This window comes from Euprymna scolopes, chromosome 38 (genome assembly GCF_053919585.1).
Source record: "Euprymna scolopes isolate OS-2025 chromosome 38, ASM5391958v1, whole genome shotgun sequence".
NCBI classification, from domain to species: Eukaryota; Metazoa; Mollusca; class Cephalopoda; order Sepiida; family Sepiolidae; genus Euprymna; species Euprymna scolopes.
Window position 1 is genome coordinate 76,587,681 of NC_136519.1, and position 20,026 is coordinate 76,607,706.

Sequence of the window (20,026 nt, forward strand, 5' to 3'; positions counted from 1 at the left end):
ACTTTTGTTTTCATATATATTGGCGAAGCTCCTTTGAGTATGCACAGTATTGCATGAGATGGATGGGGTAGATAGAATTCAATATTTCTACATCAAATTAACAAATTATTAAATCATAAACACGGAACGTATTTTTAAAAAAAAAAAAAAAAAAAAAAGATTGTGACCTATTTTCCATACATGGAAAAATTGGGGGAAAAAAAAAAAAAAAAAAATGAAAAGTTAATTCAATGTTTCAAAGTGATGGAGAGTGTTGTGGTGTGTCACTTTAATTGCTTATTAGTCGTTTTGACATCACCACTATCAATATATTCGGTTCAAGGTCGGTTCCTTCCAAAGTAATCTTTAGGTAAAACAATTTTTACAAACACGATTTCAGATATGCCTGTGGCCATAAAACAGACATGCGCTCACTGTTCACCTATAAACCAAAAATGGACGAAAAAACGGTTCCAAACAAAACCAGATATCAATCGCAAACAGAAATATTCTGAAAGTCAAACATTCAATTTGCCACATACAATTTTAAACAATGCCATTGACCAATGTTAGTAACTCCAATAGTGTTCCTTATCTTTCAGCAAGGAATCATTCTTGTCTCATTAACACTTATCCTTGAGTGGTTCTCGGTCTTGATAAGTGGTGACTCAATAATTAGAAAATAGTTTTTTCAACAGCGAGTGGATATATCAAATCTTAAAAATCACGAGGAACCGTGTCAATCTTCTTTTCTTTTTTTTTTTTTCTTAATGCCCAGCCGAGTTCTTGTTGAAAATTTTCCACCGATTTCCAAAAAAAAAAATCAAGAGTAAATCATTAGTGATTGACGAGTAGAGTTTTTGAAAAATAAAAAATATCTACTGTAAATTCCTAATTACTTGAAATGCAAAAGTAAAAGAAATTCTTTGACCCGGAAAAGCATTTGCAGATGATTCAAGCTTAAAAAAAAAAAAATTAAAATAATAGTTTCATATTTTTTTTTTTTTTTTTTTTTTATGAGCAATGGCGTCAATTTAGTTCAAATCAAAATTTTTTTAAATTCGTTGACATTTTTTTTTTTTCAATTTTTTATGACGTCATAAAATGAAATGACCTCATCCTGATGGCTTTTTTTTTAGTTCTCTTCTACAGCAAGTAGTTAGAAAACCAGGGCCGGAAAGTGGAATTGAGAAGTTAGGAGGGGCACTTTGACCTGCAAAAAGTGTCTTGGCATTCCGCAGTGAGGGCGACTCAGGCAATTAGCAATAAACTAACCCCTTCACAAAGATAGACAGCAAAGCCTAGGAGGATGGACCTCCTAGAACTGCACAGAACTAAACTCCCACCACGAAGCCAGCAGGGACTGGATCATTACAGAAATGATCTAATCTCTGTTGATTTTGGAGACTCAGGATAAAATCCCTAGCCATTTTGATGGCACTTAAAAAAATAAAAAAATAAAATAAAAACTACTCATGAATTTTCATGTGACTACCGATTTTATTTTTTAGTTAATATTGATTATTGATTAAACATGAAATTTTCAAATTATTATTTTTTAAATCTGAAAGTTAATTCACTGTTTTAATACCTCATTGTAATACAGCTTTCTATTCCAATAGCTGTGAAATCATTTTCTGCTGGATACCGAGTCATTCCGGTATTAAAGATAACGAATTAGCAGATTCAGCAGCAAAAAAAAAAAAAAAAAAAAAAAAAATCGCCTTAATTCTTCCAATCGATGCAAATGATAAAATTCCATACACAGATTTAAAAAGACGTATCAACGCATACACAACAGAGAAATGGCAAACTTACTGGAATGAACACCCTAACAACAAACTTTATGAAATAATGCCGACAATTAAAAAAACAGAACAAAATACGAAACTAAACAGAAAAGAAGTCAAACTAACAAGAATAAAAATAGGCCATACACACTTAACTCACTCATATCTCCTAAAAAAAGGTATCCAACTCACCTGTATACCTTGTCAAACACCATTCACAATAAAACATATTAATTGAATGCACTGATTTTGTAACAGCAAGAAACCATTTCTACAAAGAAAACAATATTAAAGAGTTATTCGATAAAAACAATCCCCACATCATACTCTCATATCTTAAAAAAAAAAAATCTGGTCTTTATAAAAAATTTTAAAAGAACCCTTTATACAACAGCTCCCTGAACCCATAGACACTCGGCATAAAATAACCCAAAGAGTTGGCATGCTGTAAAACCCAAGAAAACAATAACACAAACCAATAGCTGTGAAAAATTAACTAACACATCTATCGCCCTTTTTGCCAGAAATAAACCGAGATAAAAACAAGGACTTAACTGCTGGATGCTTTCTCCATCCTAGTTTCGTCTTGCTAAATCAAGGTGGGCAAATTTAGCTGGCGATTCGGGCTAGGTAGTTTATGTCATTTGTAAACATGTTAGTTTGAGCAAAAGAAGCATTTGATGATTAAACAATTGATGGGTTTGTTTTACTGTACACATAGATTCGAAAAAAAAAGTTGTCAAAAAACAAATATATAACAAATAAATGTTATCAAAGGGACTTTTCTACCTAACTGGATAAGTTTTTAGTGTTTTCATTTAATGTAAAATGTTTATTCGACTCGAAAAACATGCAGTGTTTATCGGTATGTTTGAAAAAGACAAATGGCAGCAAACTCACTGTTGGATACGTTAAGTTTGGGGAAATGAGTTAAAACTAAAAAACTATACAAAATACTGTCAGAAGCTCACTCAATATATATATATTACCGTGACATAGGCTGACATATATTCGGTGGGGTTTTAACAGTATTTTGTATAGTTTTTTTAGTTTGGACTCATTTTCCCAAACATAGCGTATTCACTAGCGAGCTCGCCGCCATTTGTCTTTTTCAAATATACAGATAAACACTGCATGTTTTTCGAACCAAATACACATTTTGCATTAAAAATCAAATTAAAATTATTAAATCATTTCTCTCTGATAGGTTCATAAGAGTAGTAGTTGATGGGAAAAAATCGGAAGCTCACAGTATTAATGCTAGAGTCCCTCAGGGGTCCATCCTGGGCCCAACTCTTTTCCTGATCTACATTAATGATCTTCCAAATCACATCCTTACATCATTTGTAGACATTTATGCTGACGACACTACCATTTATGGTAGCACATCTAAGACAGTAAACAACCAAGTTCTCTCCAATTCTCTCTCCTCTGATCTTGAGCATGTAGTACAATGGGGAAAGGAGTGGCTGGTTACTTTTAATGCATCTAAAACCAAGCGTCTCTCTTTACATCATCAACGTTCTGATCCACACCTGGCATTAATTGAAATGAATGGCTCTCGTCTTGAGGAGGCCTCAAGTTTTTACAAGCTTCTGGGCTTGACCTTTACTCCTGATCTTAAATGGAACACGTACATCAAATCTGTTGCTAAGGCCGCTGGAAAAATGGTGGGATCCTTCTATCGATCCAGTAGATATCTCACTGCTGATGCAATTCTCTATCTATATAAGAGCCAGGTACGTCCAAGGATGGAATACTGTTGCCACATTAGGGCAGGTCGATTTGTAACTTTTTCAGAAAATCAACATGGCACTGGTGATGATAGTTGGGATTTGATGTGATAAGAACATATACCAAAAATTAGATTCCTATCTTGAACAGAAAATTGAGCATTTCATTTTAAAAATCGTGTAGAAAAATGCTGAAAAATCTTTCATTTTCATAGCATTTTTCACAACACTAACTTTGAAATTTCACTATTTTTATAAAATATTCAATTAAAAATGATATATTTATACGAAATACATTGAAATAAAAGTATATACATGAATTATAATTTTAATTATGAATCACACCTAGCAAAATATCTCAACTTTTACTGCATTGATTGAACAAAAATTGTAAATAAAGCTAATTAGCAACTAAGTCTTTTAAATTTCACAATTCAAAAAGATATGTGGAGATGTATTACACAATATAACAACTTGATACAAGTTACAGAATCATGTATTTTAATTTTTTATTAAATGCAATAATATAAACTGTTACAATAGAACTAAATTGTTCTGTATAATTTCCTTTCAAGGAAAATGAAGGTCTAATTTGCTGGCACGATGACTTTGTAATAATGTGTCTATGTCTTGTTTCCTTCCCATATACAACTTTTTGAGAAAAATCAATCAAATTTGACAAGTGTGTGGCTGCAAAATTGATAGCAGTAATCTATTTCATTTTTTTTTTTTTTTAGTTGTTCACTATTTCTGGAAAAAACAACACAAAAAAAATAAAAATTATTTGAAAACATTTTTTTTATATTTTTGCGATGTAATATGAATAAAACTAACTATTGTTCGGGTAAATTAAGAAAACTAACACAAATTTAATGGATAAATATTTATTTACCTAATGGACAAAATCGTTCGAATGCCCGCTTCTATCACATCTAATTCATCTGAGTTTATCATCGATATTATATTTTCCAGAAGTAGTGCAAAAGCACTATATTTTGAATTGTTTAAACAGTAATTTGGATTTCAGTTAACTGTTTTGTTCTCTGAATCATATTAAAATATACTGTTGTTGGTTAAAAAAAATATTGTCGATTTTGATCTCAAACCAACTAACTGCATACACTTGGATGATAAATTTGACCAAAATGTTTAATTTATCATAGTTTTTGAGGATAGACAACTCTAGTCCATAAACACATTAATCCTGTGGCTTATGTTAGCCATCTTCCTTGATTCAAGGGCCCAATTTTCTAAGTTAACTTCTCCACAAGAAATGCCAACAGCATACTCAAAAAGTAGCCTCTGGTCTTCACACTTAAATTATTTGTTTCTTCTGCTGTCAGATAATGATGATCGGGAGGGACACTATTTTTTTAGAATTCTACTTGAGCCAAATCTTGATAATTATTGATACAAAGTTTCCCCGAAGGACCAGTAAATGTTGTTAGGCTTTTTTGTTGTTCCATCAATTAATTTAAAAATTGCTGTAAATGGCAGTTCTTCTAGTGGAACCTGAAAATTGGAAAATTTGCATGTTTAATTATAGAGCCAGATTACATAATAAATACCAATATATTATTTTATTTTCCACAAAAAAGGAACATAATTGCAGGTGAATCTATAAAATTAATTTTACCTCCTTGTTAGAAGGACAAGTGCAGACAATGTGCCTTGTTTGACAATTTTCTGTCTTGCACTTTACTGCAAAGTCATCACATCTCAAGACAGAAAGTTTACAGCTACGAGAAGATATATCAAATAATCTGTCTAGCTGTTCCTTCATTCTTTTCACTTTGATTGCTGCAAGAGATTTCCTGTCAATCTGTTTGGCCTTCTTATAGCAAAATATATTGACCTTCTGTCCTATATAATGTTACCTTAACAAGGGCAATTGTGGATTGACTGCTTGCCGAATACTAATTATTTCCTTAGTGATTAACTTAGAAATCTCACTATTTTTTAAGTAGGGATAACTGTTTTCGAGGAAATAACTAAACTGGGTGATTTATCGTGAAGTTGGGGGTGCTGTTTCATCCAAATGACAAGATGGACCAGCAAATTGTGTGGACCACGGGTTAAAACTGAACGTTGTGCTTTTACTGACATTCTAATCTGAAAAGTAAAATAAATAAATGAATTATAACTGAAGGAAACTGTATTAGGCTATCTTCCAGTTTCATACGTAAAAAAATAAGTGCTAGTTATAAGAAATAATGAAAAACTTTGTAAAGTTGAATTAGATGTATTGAAGAGAGAGGATCAAACCAAATCAGAGCCATAATAGTGTTTAGTTTAGACATTTTTAGCAGATTTTAGCTACTCCTTCGATAACATGAATTTATCCATAAAGAGATTTATTCTTGCTGTAGCTGTGCCATTCTAAACGACTGTTTAGTGTTTAGAGTTTGGAAAACCAGTGCTTGTGCATCTATGTTACTATGCTATTTTTAATAGTATTTTCAAGTTAAATTTAATTTTTATGAAATTTTTGTTTATTAAATTTTTAGGTGAAAGTACAGAATAGTTACAAATACAACCTGCTTCCCATATTAAGAATGGCTTTCTAAATAACAAAGTTATTTTAGCACAATGCAGACACATAACGAAAAACCTTTAAAGGAGTTTCCTTATTTACTTGTATTAATCTTTGTGGGTTATCTGATTTTAAAACTATAATTTTAGAAGAAAAACACTGCTTAAAAACAAATACTCCCTAAAAATAAAATAAATTAAAATTTGACACTAATTTTCTGCAAAGTATTTTTTATTAAGTAGAAAAACTTGAAAATTTACATGGTTATGTTTCGTAAAGAATGTGTAGAATAAACTTGTATGGACTATATTTTTGTTGTTGTTTTAATATAAAACTGGAGTATTACCATATTTTAATAAAAAAATTCAAATAGAATTTGATGTGAAATAATAGGTTGGTGCAAAAATAATAATAATAATAACGTTCATTTGAACGTCAAAAAATGATAGAAAAACAAATTAAAAAAGATAAAACAAATATGTTTAAATTCACTGCAGACGCTTGAAATATAATAATATATATTTTAAACAAGTCTTTTTCGTTTTTCCTTTCGAAATAATTAAGCCTAAACCGTAATGTTTTCAAATTAAATAATAAACAAACATTAATTTTCAATATCAATAAAGAGCGTGTTTTACGACGGTGAAATCTAAAATGTTTCCACCCAAAAATAGTTCCTGAAATGAAAAAGCGAACTTTTCTCGTTATTATTTAAAAAACATAATTTTGCTTTTACACTTAATATTTATTTTATTATTTCATTATCCTCACTTATTTTATTTAAAAATGTAGTTTAAAACATATTCTAAATAATGATTCCTTTTTCTTTACAGTAAGGATTGTTTTGACGACGGGACGTTCTTGGCAATTCACCGAAAATCTTTTAATCACTTAAATCTTTTAATCACTTAAATCTTTTAATCACTTAAATCTTTTAACTTTTAAAGTCATTTTCTCAAGTAAAGATAACGATTTTGAGAAAAATATTTCGTGTAGGTCTTTTCTGTCAAACCCCAACTATCATCACCATTGCCTCACCGGGGTTCCAAAATCGACCTGCCCTATTGCCACATCTGGGCAGGAGGAGCTGCTAGAAAGGACTTGTCCTGCCTTGATAGAGTTCAAAATAGACTTTGTAGCCTTGTAGGAGATGTCCTTTTCTCTTCCTTGCAACCTCTATCTCACAGAAGAGATGTTGCAAGTTTGTCTCTGCTTTATCATTATTTTCATGGCAAGTGTTCGGCTGAGCTTCAGTCTATGGTCCCCCCTTGCCAAACTTTCGCAAGAAACACTCGTCTAGCTGAAAACACTATCAATAATTCCCCCCACTCTTTATCTGTGCCTAAACCTAAACATAGATTCCATGAACAAATCTTCTTTCTTAGAACTGCACGCCTGTGGAATTGTCTTCCGTTTTCCTGCTTTCCAGCTGACTACAATATGGTTGTCTTCAAGTCTAATGTAAACAAGTTCTTGATGAGCCGTTCCACTTAACAAATTTACCGAATTTCCATTACTAACGATTACTATATTGTCCAATTGTCTACTGTACACTCTTAACCCTTATCCTCGAGTGGCCTCTTGGCCTTGATAAGTGGTGATGCCTATGTAAAAAATAAAAAAATAAATAAAAGCTGAAAACTTATCCAGTTAGGTAGAAAAGTAACTTATCTTGCCTTTGATAACATTTATTTGTTATATATTTGTTTTTTGGACAACTTTTTCGAATCTATGTGTATAGTAATACAAACCCATCAATTGTTTAATTTCCATTAACTGGCATAATAATAATCTTGTCCTGGTGTGAAAGTGCAAACCTCCCGCCAACTCCAAAGAGTGCATATTTCTTTGTCAATTCTTCCATTGTTTATTAGACGATGAAATAGAACTATAATTAAGTTCAGATAGAAGACACATAAATGAGTTATCAGTCTGTCCAAAAACTTGTTAGCAACTGACTGTAAAGTCAAAATTCCCGCCAAAGGTACAATCCCTGTTCTCCAGCAGAAGTTATGATATCAACCAATCAGGAATCCTGTTTTATCCGTGTTATTCCTGATATCGCGTCTTCCTAAGGACGGAAAGATTGTGGAACTCTCTTCCTGCCTACTGTTTTCCTTCTACCTTGGTATTTTTAAGACTAAGGTTAATAGGCATCTCCTGTCTTTGTAATAATTATCTTTCGTTCTTGTTAGTTCCTTACATCAAGTGGCTTCATGCCTTGTCTCGAGCGCTTTCTATAAATAAAAAAAAAGACAAAGATTATTTTGGGGTTTCATTTCATTGACAAAAATTCGCAGAACGATCATCAAACAATCTAATCATGTAGGGTTAATTTCAGGTCATTAGTCGCTCTTCCCTCCTTCCCTTATCAAATGCTTATTTTACTGTAGATGATTTACGATTTTTTGGTAACAACATTAATTAAGTTAATGTTTTGCTTGATGATTGATTCCGGAAAACTCAAATAGGGACTTCTCTATAAGTCTGTTATTTGGTAATGTCACTAAATAGAGTTTGTGGGTGATATGAGAAAAAAAAAGTGTGTGTAGGCATTAAAAATGTTTCTTATTATTACATGAGGAGTCATTTCGAGTAAAAAAAATTAATTTATTTTATCCATAACAACTCGAGAAATACATGATTAAAATGTGTAAACATTGCATGAAAAATATTCAAGATGGCTGCCGCTCGAAATTTTGTAGAGCAAGTAGCAGCCTTGACCTTGAGATCAAAAACCAAGATCAAGTGAAACAAAATGGACCGAGGCAAACGTGACAAGTCGGAAAATGGCAATGAAACAACGGTTATTAATATTTCTAGAAGTAAAGGGAAATAAGTTAAACCATTTTATTTTTACTTATGAAGAATAAATGCATGAAAAAAAATGAAAAATAATTTAAACAACTTTTAAACAATTTTTATTTCAAATTAATTTTTTTTTATAATTTAGAATGACAAATAATTTAAACGACTTTTAAACAATTTTTATTTTAAATTAATTTTTTTTTTATAATTCAGAATGACAAATAATTTAAACGACTTTTAAACAATTTTTATTTTAAATTAATTTTTTTTTATAATTTAGAATGACAAATAATTTAAACGACTTTTAAACAATTTTTATTTTAAATTATTTTTTTTATAATTTAGAATGACAAATAATTTAAATGACTTTTAAACAATTTTTATTTTAAATTAATTTGTTTTTATAATTTAGAATGACAAATAATTTAAACGACTTTTAAACAATTTTTATTTTAAATTAATTTTTTTTATAATTTAGAATGACAAATAATTTAAACGACTTTTAAACAATTTTTATTTTAAATTATTTTTTTTATAATTTAGAATGACAAATAATTTAAACGACTTTTAAACAAGTTTTATTTTAAATTAATTTGTTTTTATAATTTAGAATGACAAATAATTTAAACGACTTTTAAACAATTTTTATTTTAAATTATTTTTTTTTATAATTTAGAATGACAAATAATTTAAACAACTTTTAAACAATTTTTATTTTAAATTATTTTTTTTTATAATTTAGAATGACAAATAATTTAAACGACTTTTAAACAATTTTCATTTAATTTTTTTTTTTATAATTTAGAATGACAAATAATTTAAACGACTTTTAAACAATTTTTATTTTAAATTAATTTTTTTTATATAATTTAGAATGACAAATAATTTAAACAACTTTTAAATAATTTTTATTTTAAATTATTTTTTTTTATAATTTAGAATGACAAAAAATTTAAACGACTTTAAAATAACTTTAATTTTTAATTAATTGTATTTTTTTAATTTAAAATGAAAACATTTTTTATGCATTTAATCTACATTAGTTGTTTATTATTTATTCTACACTAGTCTGGGTGCCCGGCGTTGCCCGTGTGGTTTGAGGCGTGTTTTGAGCAAAAGAAAAAAAAAAGAAGTGGTTGAAGGCAGGCAGGCTCGATCCCATACCGCGAAGGAGGAAAAGAACATGAAAAAAAAAAAACCTGACATGTTTGCTGTTGCGTCCATCGCCAAACCAGAAGTGACCTAGGTTTAAATTAAGGCTAAACAAACGAAAAGAGGGGAAGACTTTCGAAAATATCGGCGAAAAAAGCAAACCTTCACCCCCACCCCCCGTAGAAAAGTGTTCAGTTGAGGGTGACGGAATTAATATTTTTGGCCAATTTTCTATATTTGCCGTCCGAAGGGTCGAGCTTCAAAATGATACCGATCTTGTAAAAATCCGTCGCCTCTGTCGAAAGTTTTAGGCAGACATACATATATACATACATACATTTAAACAGACAGGTGAGATTTATATTATAGAGTAGTTGTTTATTATTTATTCTACATAAAAGTTGTTTATTATTTATATTATAGATTAGTTGTTTATTATTTATTCTACATAAAAGTTGTTTATTATTTATATTATAGCGTAGTTGTTTATTATTTATTCTACATAAAAGTTGTTTATTATTTATATTATAGAGTAGTTGTTTATTATTTATTCTACATAAAAGTTGTTTATTATTTATATTATAGATTAGTTGTTTATTATTTATTCTACATAAAAGTTGTTTATTATTTATATTATAGATTAGTTGTTTATTATTTATTCTACATAAAAGTTGTTTATTATTTATATTATAGATTAGTTGTTTACTATTTATTCTATAGAAAAGTTGTTTATTATTTATATTATAGAGTAGTTGTGTATTATTTATTCTACATAAAAGTTGTTTATTATTTATATTATAGATTAGTTGTTTATTATTTATTCTACATAAAAGTTGTTTATTATTTATATTATAGCGTAGTTGTTTATTATTTATTCTACATAAAAGTTGTTTATTATTTATATTATAGATTAGTTGTTTATTATTTATTCTATAGAAAAGTTGTTTATTATTTATATTATAGATTAGTTGTTTATTATTTATTCTATAGAAAAGTTGTTTATTATTTATATTATAGATTAGTTGTTTATTATTTATTCTACATAAAAGTTGTTTATTATTTATATTATAGATTAGTTGTTTATTATTTATTCTACATAAAAGTTGTTTATTATTTATATTATAGATTAGTTGTTTACTATTTATTCTATAGAAAAGTTGTTTATTATTTATATTATAGAGTAGTTGTGTATTATTTATTCTACATAAAAGTTGTTTATTATTTATATTATAGAATAGTTGTTTATTATTTATTCTACATAAAAGTTGTTTATTATTTATATTATAGATTAGTTGTTTATTATTTATTCTATAGAAAAGTTGTTTATTATTTATATTATAGATTAGTTGTTTATTATTTATTCTATAGAAAAGTTGTTTATTATCTATATTATAGATTAGTTGTTTATTATTTATTCTATAGAAAAGTTGTTTATTATTTATATTATAGATTAGTTGTTTATTATTTATTCTACATAAAAGTTGTTTATTATTTATATTATAGAAAAGTTGTTTATTATTTATATTATAGATTAGTTGTTTATTATTTATATTATAGATTAGTTGTTTATTATTTATATTATAGATTAGTTGTTTATTATTTATTCTACATAAAAGTTGTTTATTATTTATATTATAGAAAAGTTGTTTATTATTTATATTATAGATTAGTTGTTTATTATTTATATTATAGATTAGTTGTTTATTATTTATTCTACATAAAAGTTGTTTATTATTTATATTATAGATTAGTTGTTTATTATTTATTCTACATAAAAGTTGTTTATTATTTATATTATAGATTAGTTGTTTATTATTTATATTATAGATTAGTTGTTTATTATTTATATTATAGAATGGACTATAAAAAAAAAAACAAAGACAATGAACACATGCGAGATGAGATAACATTCAAGATCTCGTGAGACGCATGGAGATCATTCTAGATCACGTGGGTGAATTCGCGGCCATAATGATGAAGAAATAAATGTCATCGTACAGAACCAAAAAGCGAGTTGGAGTCATTTCCTATTCTTTGTTTTGGTCTCCTTTGTGACTGGAACTGCACACAACATGTGTCTGCAGATAATAACGTTACATAGCAGTCTCCAACAATTCAGTTTTAATACCTCATTATAATACAGCTTTCGATTCCAGTAGCTTCTGTCCAAGAACTGTAAAGTTGTGGAACTCTCTTCCTGCTCACTGTTTTCCTTCTACAGCTACAGCCTTGGTCTTTTCGAGACTAAGGTCAATAAGCATCTACTGCTTTTGCAATAATTATATTTTTCATTCTTGTTAGCTCCTTGCATCAAGTGGCTTCATGCCTTGTCGAGCAATTTCCATAAAAATAATATTCCCAATGGTAATTCACCGATTGAAGCTCTATTGAACTGGAGAGTTTGTTTACCAATAAATAGTGTTTTTCCAGCTACACAAACTTCTCGTAAGAAAAAATATATAAATGGGGCAGCAGTTCAACCATCAGCTGGCACTTTCACACCAGGACAAAATGTCTAAAAAAAAAAAAAAACAGGACAAAATATCAAAAAAAAAAAAAAAAAAAAATGTCCAACAAACTATTAAAATACAAAAAAGAGAAATGGATGCAAAATCACATCTTGTGCCAAAGCAGGAATATTATTTCTTGAGTGTAAAGTCATTCTTAAAATAAAAAATGTAGTCCCAAAGCAAAAAAAAAAAAAAAGTAATGGCAGCATAAATCCAGTTAGAGAAGTTTTCCCAGACAAAGAATTAATCCAGTCATGATCAGCAGAACCACAGTCTTGTTTTTAGACGGAAAGATATGAAGTGCCTTCAATAAGTTTCCAGACTTTTTTTTTGTGTGGGCACTTTTATTGATAGTACACACATGAAACTCTAGTCCCCTTCAAAGTAATCTCCTCCGGCTGTAATGCACTTGTACCGTTCCAACAATTTCTGGAAGGCCCATGGAAATCCTCTTGTGTGGACCTATCAATAATCCTTGTCACAGCCTCTTTTATCCCCTCAATTGTCTCGTGATGACAGCCTCTAAGTTTTTCCTTGAACTTACAAAATAACCAAATGTCACAAAGAGCAAGATCTGGACTATAAGGAGGGCGAGAAACTATCGATGCCCATCTTGGTCAAATAGTCTGTGACAAGGATGGAGCACTCTTGGGACAAACTTGGTGCCAATCTTCCATATCTTCAGTTCCTCACAAATAATTGCGTGTACAGTTTTCACACTAGTATCAAACTGTGCACTTATTGTCTCTATAGACACACAATAATCTTTATCCATGAAATTCTGTATTTAATCAATCAACTCTGGTGTTCTGACTTTCTTACTCCTCCTAAACCTCTCATCACCCCTCACAGAGTCCCTGCCTTCCTTGAATCTCTTATGCTACTGATGCTCAGTTCATGCAAGATTGTCCAAAAGCAGTCTGAAGCATTCCATACGTTTCTGTGGCATTTTTTCCAAGTTTAAAACAGAATTTTATTGCATAGCTTTCTACTAAAGTGTCCTCACGGCCAGATTGCATTTTTTAAATCCACCAGCTGTGATAATCAGGCTTTAGTAGGGTGTATTTAACTTCCTGCTACAGCTGTTCATTTGAATGTGAAATCATGAAAATTGGTCAGTTATCTCATAAGATGTATAGCAATAACATAGTGAATTTTCAAGAGTCTGCGATAATTTTAAATGCCTGTACAAAAAGTCTGGAAACTTATTGAAGGCACCTCGTATCACTGAAGAATTTAACAAGATTCAGTCTATTTTATAAAGTTGTTCTAGCACTTGGTTGATTGATTCGTTCTTATTTAATTATAGGTAGAATCACCAAATCTATGTGGCCATCCATCCATCCACAGCCCTTGGGCCCCTGGGGGGGCATAGGCCATCTACAACTTTTGTAGATGTTTTTGCAGCGAAGAGTACTTTTTAGAGGGTGAGGATGCTGGCCTCACACCCAACCTTCTGAGAAGGTACATACAGCACCTAGCCTTCCCAAATGGTCACCCATCTGGTACTGGCCAGGCTCAACGTTGCTTAACTTCGGTGATCTGGTGAGAATCGGTGTGTCAACGTGATTGTGCCGTACTCTATGTGGTCATACTCTTTCATTATTGCAACATTATTTATGACGTTAGCGTGCAATCTTCTGTTTGGGTTTGATATACAAGTCACAACCTCCATATGTCGCAAAAACTAACACAAAATCTATACTGTTGTATACAATGTGTGGCACAATGAGAAAGCTCCCTTTTTTGGGAGCTGGGGGCTTCTACATTAATAAACCATATACCTAACTTGTGCTTGCCTGTGCTCGTGGGGAGGTGAGAATGAAAGGCTTATTATTGAACAAAAAACATAACGGCTTCAGTAACTGTTGTCAATCAGGTATGACTCGAGCCAAGAGTGACAGTTGTTTATAATATTCAACCAAGTTCAAAACTATCTGAGACACCATATTCAAAAGGGCAAACTTAAAAGAACTTGTCATCGAGCCCTACAAAAACTCAACAATGTTCAAGTGTTACGTATGAATCCCTCTCTCTCTTTCTCTCTCTCTCTTTCTTTATTTCTTTCACTCTCTTTCAATGAAGAAAGAGAGAGGAGAATTAAATTATTGTTTTTAGATAGTCGAAACATGGATCCTGTTCGTGACAGATGCTCATGGCGGCTTGGCTATAAAAGGCATGGGCAGCACACATCGGGTCTCAACAAGTCTTAACTAAAAATGCTCCTCCAGTGTTAAATAAAAGAATTATATTTTTACTAGTGGAACCTGCTGAAATTCCACAGGGGTCTCATTGGCATTCTGTAGATGGTCAGCATAAGATGTAGATGGTCAGCATACAATAATTTGTAGCTTTTTTGTTAAAACTGCAAAAGTATTTATATCTAAGCTAGCAGGGACGCCCGGCGTAGCCCAGTCGTAAAGTATGCTTAAATATGATATTTTAATTATTGCAGATTTCATATATATTATTATAGAGTTAATGTTCTATCGATTTTTATGTATTATAAAGTTGTGATTTCAAAAATAAAAAAATTATATCCATCAGCTTGAATCGAAACTGAATCCCAAACTTATTAATATATATATATATATATATATATATATATATATATATATATATATATATATATATATTATATATATATATAACTTTAGTTCCTTCAGCTATATATATATATATAACTTTAGTTTCTTCAGCTATATATATATATATAACTTTTGTTCCTTCAGCTAAAACCAAAACCAAAACTTATGAAGACTTCTTGATAAAATTATTTATAAAAAAAATAGATTACTAAGGTGCCATCAGCTAAAATCGAAACCGAAACCAAAACTTATGAGGAATTCTTGGTAAAATTTTTTTAAAAAATAGATTACTGAAGTGCCATTGGCTATAATCGAAACCGAAACCAAAACTTATGAGGAATTCTTGGTAAAATTATTTATAAAAAAATAGATGACTTAAGTGCCATCAGATATAATCGAAACCGAAACCAAAACTTATGAAGAATTCTTGGTAAAATTATTTATAACAAGAAGTGGAAGTACATAATTAAACGACCCGGATGTAACCATGACACAGAAAATAACACACACGCTATTGTATTAATATATAGATTAAAAAAATATGTTTGTTTGCTTATTGTTCAGAGCTGGGATTCGGTAGAAAAAATCTACCGCCGGTATCGGTATTCGGTAGCGAGCCGTGTCCAATCGGTATCGGTAGATCGGTAGATTTTCAGAAATCTACCGCCGGTATCGGTATTCGGTAGATCGGTATCGGTAGATTAAAAAAGCTCTCTATATAATAAAAAATGCTTTTAAAGGCCCATAACGCACTTTTTAAGTTATTTCTCTGTTACTTAGGTTAATTTAAGAATAGAAGTAAATTAGTACCTTTAATACAATTTTTAAGTTTAAAAATACATAACTTATTTAAAAAGATTTTTATGGGTACAAAATGTTATGATGGATTTTAACAGCACTGGGGGAAATGCCATTATTGAAATAGAGGGACTTTTTTTTTTTTTTTTAATCCAAAAGAAATACTACAAAGTCTGAAAATCTAATCTCCAAAACCTGTATGTAGTTCAAAATTATTGGAACCAAATGAAGGGGGAAACGTATGAAGAAAAAAAAACGGGGGGGGGGGGGTAAAAAGAATTAAATTAACGAAGATATCTTTCTAAAGACTAGAATTAACGCCCCCCTCATTCGTTAATTCTGGTCTTTCGACTTCGATATATTTTTTTTTAATCTTTTAAACCTGCCGATGTTAAAGTTGAAAAGTATCGGCCGAAAGATATCTTCGTTAATTTAATTCTTTTTACCCCCCCCCTTTTTTTTCTTCATACGCTTCCCCCTTCATTTGGTTCAAATAATTTTGAACTACATACTGGTTTTGGAGATTAGATTTTCAGACTTTGTAGTATTTCTTTTTGATTAAAAAAAAAAAAAGTCCCTCTATTTCAATAATGGCATTTCCCCCAATGCTGTTAAAATCCATCATAACTTATTTAATAAATGAATTTCTCACTCAAAAAATAAACATCAAACTAAAAAAAACGTTAAATTTAAACAAACTCGACAATACAGTATTATTTATTAATTTTTAAACATTTTATTAAATTTTGCAAAATAAATCACAAAATAAATTTCTTCCCAACACAAAAAATGAAGTCGTCTTGAGCCTCCTACTCCAGGTCGAGGAAGCTCTTAAATCTCTTGCTATTGCCCTTTAACATTACCAACTGCTCAAAGTTGTTTGCAGTCAGGGAGGACCTCTTGGAGCGGAGGATGTCGCCAGCGGTGCTGAACAACCTCTCAGCGGCAGCGGAACTGAGCAAGGAGGTGTTGTATTTGATAAACAACTTCACCCAGGCATCGCGGTGGCCGACAGGAAACTGCTCCTTCCTGACGACGTGGTCCCTGGCCCTGACTCAGTTGATGACCTCCAGCTTGATGGCCTCCTCCAGCGTAGAGTTGTTGGCTGGGGTGGTGGAAGTCAAAGGCCCATAGAGGTCATCATAGCAGAAGTACTGATCCGAGCAACCCTGATCAGCAGCATCCTCCAGCGTAGGGGTTGGACTGATGATGTCGACCAACTCCCTAACAAGCCTCTCCTTGATGGTGGGGTAGTCCTGCTCCGCAAGGCGGTAGATGGCCTGGAGAGTGTGAGCTGGGTGGGTGGTGGTGGCCATCAGCAGGTTCTCCTCCGTGAACAGGTGACCAAATCTAATAAAAAAAAGCACATATAAGTTTTTATTTATAAAAGTTCTTTAAAATCAATCATTTCTTAAAAGTTTTATGTAAACAACTTAATTATATTTTTTATTTAAATTTTAGTTTTGAATAAAAGATAAAATTAAAAATGCTAAGAATTTTTTACAAGTTTTTAAAATTTTATAAATGTTTTTACAGGGGATTTTATCTTACCTGTTGGCAAAGCCATTAGTGAGGTTATCCTGGTCGAGGAGGTAGTCCACAAGCTTCTTGGCGTGTTTGAGGTTGCGGCTCTGCTGCTGCTGGAGCTTCTTTTTGAGGAGCATCAAGTCGGGAAGGAGGTTGCCCATATAGGCCCACCTGTCTGACTGCATCCTGTCTAGGCAGGTGGCGACAGGCTCCATTACATCCACGTATTCCTTGATGATCTCGGCATCCTTCAGATCGAAGCCGGCAGAGCCCTGGTTTGCGAGGATGTGGTTGATGGCAACCTTGGCATCCTGCTTCTCCAGCACAAGCTCCATGAGGGCTTTCATGGAGTTGAAGTAGCTGCTCCACCTCGTAGCTACAGGGGTGATGAGCCTTCTGCCACCCAGAGCCTCCTTTATTTTATTTGCGTAGACAGAGGACCTATTCTGCAGGTTCCACAGGGCCTGGGCCTTGGCCCCAGGCTTCCTAAAGACAGCCCTGGACCCAGTATTCCACTCAGGCACCTTTGCCACGTCCGTCGTGGCCAACAGGTTGAGAGTGGGAGCATTGCATTTAAAATGTTGCGGAAGCTGTGACTCATTATCCCCCCTGTTGCGCAGCATGTCCGAGACGTCGACGACCTCACTGTTGACGATCGCCTCGTCGGTCTGCTCCTCGAGCTGCTTCTCTGTCAACTCTGGCCTGGTGGTGGTGTCGGCGGCAAAGTGTTCGAAGGCTGCCACGTAGTTGCGCCCATTGTCGGTGGTGCAGTGGGTGATCTTGTTGCTGATGTCGAACTCTGCGAAGATGTCAGACAAGTTCCTTGCCAGAAATCGTCCCGTCTACTTCTCCATCAGCTCCCTGCACGCAAGAGTTGCTGCCTTCCTCTCCAAAGTGATGGGGTCGATCCAGTGCGCCGTGCAGCCGAGAAAGGCCCTCCTGTGGGATGTCCAGGAGTCGGCGGTGGTGGCTACAAGGTCGACGTCCTGCTGGGTGGCCCTGATCTCATCCTTGACCTGCCAAGGAAATTAGACTTGATAGAAGACTCTTTAAAAAATAAAAAAAGTTTTGCTTTTAGTTATAAATTATTAAATTAAAACTTAACGAAGTTAAAACAAAAAAAAACCCTTAAATGTAACTTTAAAAAAGCTTTAAGTTAATGAATAATATGTTAATAGTTTTAAAAAAAATAAAATCATTTTTAAAGTTAAGCTTACTTTCAACTACCTAGTTTAAATTTTAATAGTTAAATTTTTTTTTTTACCTGAACAGCGTACTTGTTGAGCCGCTTGGTGAGGGTCTTTCTGCACGGCATCTTGAACTCTGGCTTGAGGAAGTTCAAGAAGGTCCTCGTGGCCTCGTCCTTGGTGTCACAGAGGGGCTTGAGGCCCTCCGCGAACCAGACCACGTACGCTTGCTGGGCCATCTCCTGCGACAGCTTCGTGGGCCTCTCCGTCGCCTCCCTCGGTGTGATCTGGCGAATGGTCTTCTCTACCCTGTTCGTCGGCTTAAACCGGTTGAGGGACATGGCTTCGTCCAAAGACGACAGCATGGAGGGGTGCTTTGTCTTGAAATGCTTTTTAAGGTTTCCCCTCGACTCGCTGTCGAACCTTATTTTCTGGGGGCACTTGCAGCAGCTGGCCATCCCCTTGTGCAGCATCTTATTGTTTAACTTACTGCCCTTCTGGGAGCTCAGCAGCTTGTAAAACTTGAAGAAACTGAAACAGAAAAGATAAAGATTAAAGAAATTAAAAACTTAAACACTTCTTAAACGCAGTTGCATTAAGATAAAGCTTATAAAGTGATAAAACATAAATTTAAAAATTCTAACTTACTCCTTAATGCCTTGAAGAGAGCCCTTTAGTTCCTCCTCACCGTTCAAGGCCTGTTCCCCTCCCTGGGTCTCCTCGTGGTCGGAGGTTTCTTCGCCGATGGCGCTCATCATGTCCACGCTGCTGCTGTCCAAGGTTTCCAGGCTACTGGTGGACATGGAAGATGCCACGGAGAGGCTCCTGGTGTCCTCCAGGTGGTGGGCTGGATAACTAACATTTTTAGTTAAATTTCAATTTTTTAACAAAGTAAAAACTGTCAATCAGAACTTTTCTGATAAAAAAGAAAATGACTTTTATTTTATTTATTTATTTTTTGTTCAATTTAAATTTAACAAAGTGCCTTATGAAAAGCAAGAGACAAAACTATTTAACAGTTTCAACAAAACGTCTTTTGAAAAAAGGCCTTTTTTAAAAGATAAAAGATTTTAGATTCACAAACACGCACACACATAAAAGAGAGGGAGAGAGATTTAATTACAAGGAGCCGTATATATATATATATATATATATATATATATATATATATATATATATATATATATCACATACACACACATATACATGCACATATGTTTTTTGACTCACCGAATTAAGCGTTTATTTATTCTTTTTTCTTTATAAAGCATTACTATAATTATTTTAAAGTATAGATTAAATCATTTTAGATAAAAAAAAAATCATTTAAGTTTTAACTACAAATTGAGGCATCCGAGAGGCTGCTGCGGCTGATGGTTCTCTCTTCCTGGGTATGGGACTGCCTTCTGGGGCCGGGGACC

General features: G+C 32.3%; 2 protein-coding genes across 3 annotated transcripts; both read right to left on the bottom strand.

The window, feature by feature from the left end:
- Positions 1-16,602: 16,602 nt before the first annotated feature.
- On the bottom strand, positions 16,603-18,041 carry LOC145263193 (uncharacterized). Its single transcript, XM_080120258.1, has 2 exons — positions 17,443-18,041; positions 16,603-17,241 (listed from the first exon to the last, which is right to left on the bottom strand). The coding sequence occupies exons 1-2, from the start codon at positions 18,039-18,041 to the stop codon at positions 16,947-16,949; spliced, it is 894 nt and encodes a 297-aa protein (XP_079976384.1). The 3' UTR covers positions 16,603-16,946.
- Positions 18,042-18,260: 219 nt separating this feature from the next.
- Positions 18,261-19,707, bottom strand: LOC145263194 (uncharacterized). Of its 2 annotated transcripts, none has more exons than XM_080120259.1 (3): positions 19,254-19,705; positions 18,683-19,136; positions 18,261-18,434 (listed from the first exon to the last, which is right to left on the bottom strand). In XM_080120259.1, exons 1-3 carry the CDS (start codon positions 19,406-19,408, stop codon positions 18,261-18,263), a joined length of 783 nt encoding a protein of 260 aa, XP_079976385.1. In that variant the 5' UTR covers positions 19,409-19,705. The 2 variants fall into 2 exon arrangements, with proteins under 2 accessions (XP_079976385.1, XP_079976386.1); XM_080120260.1 differs by having other exon boundaries at positions 18,291-18,465; positions 19,254-19,707.
- Positions 19,708-20,026: the final 319 nt, after the last annotated feature.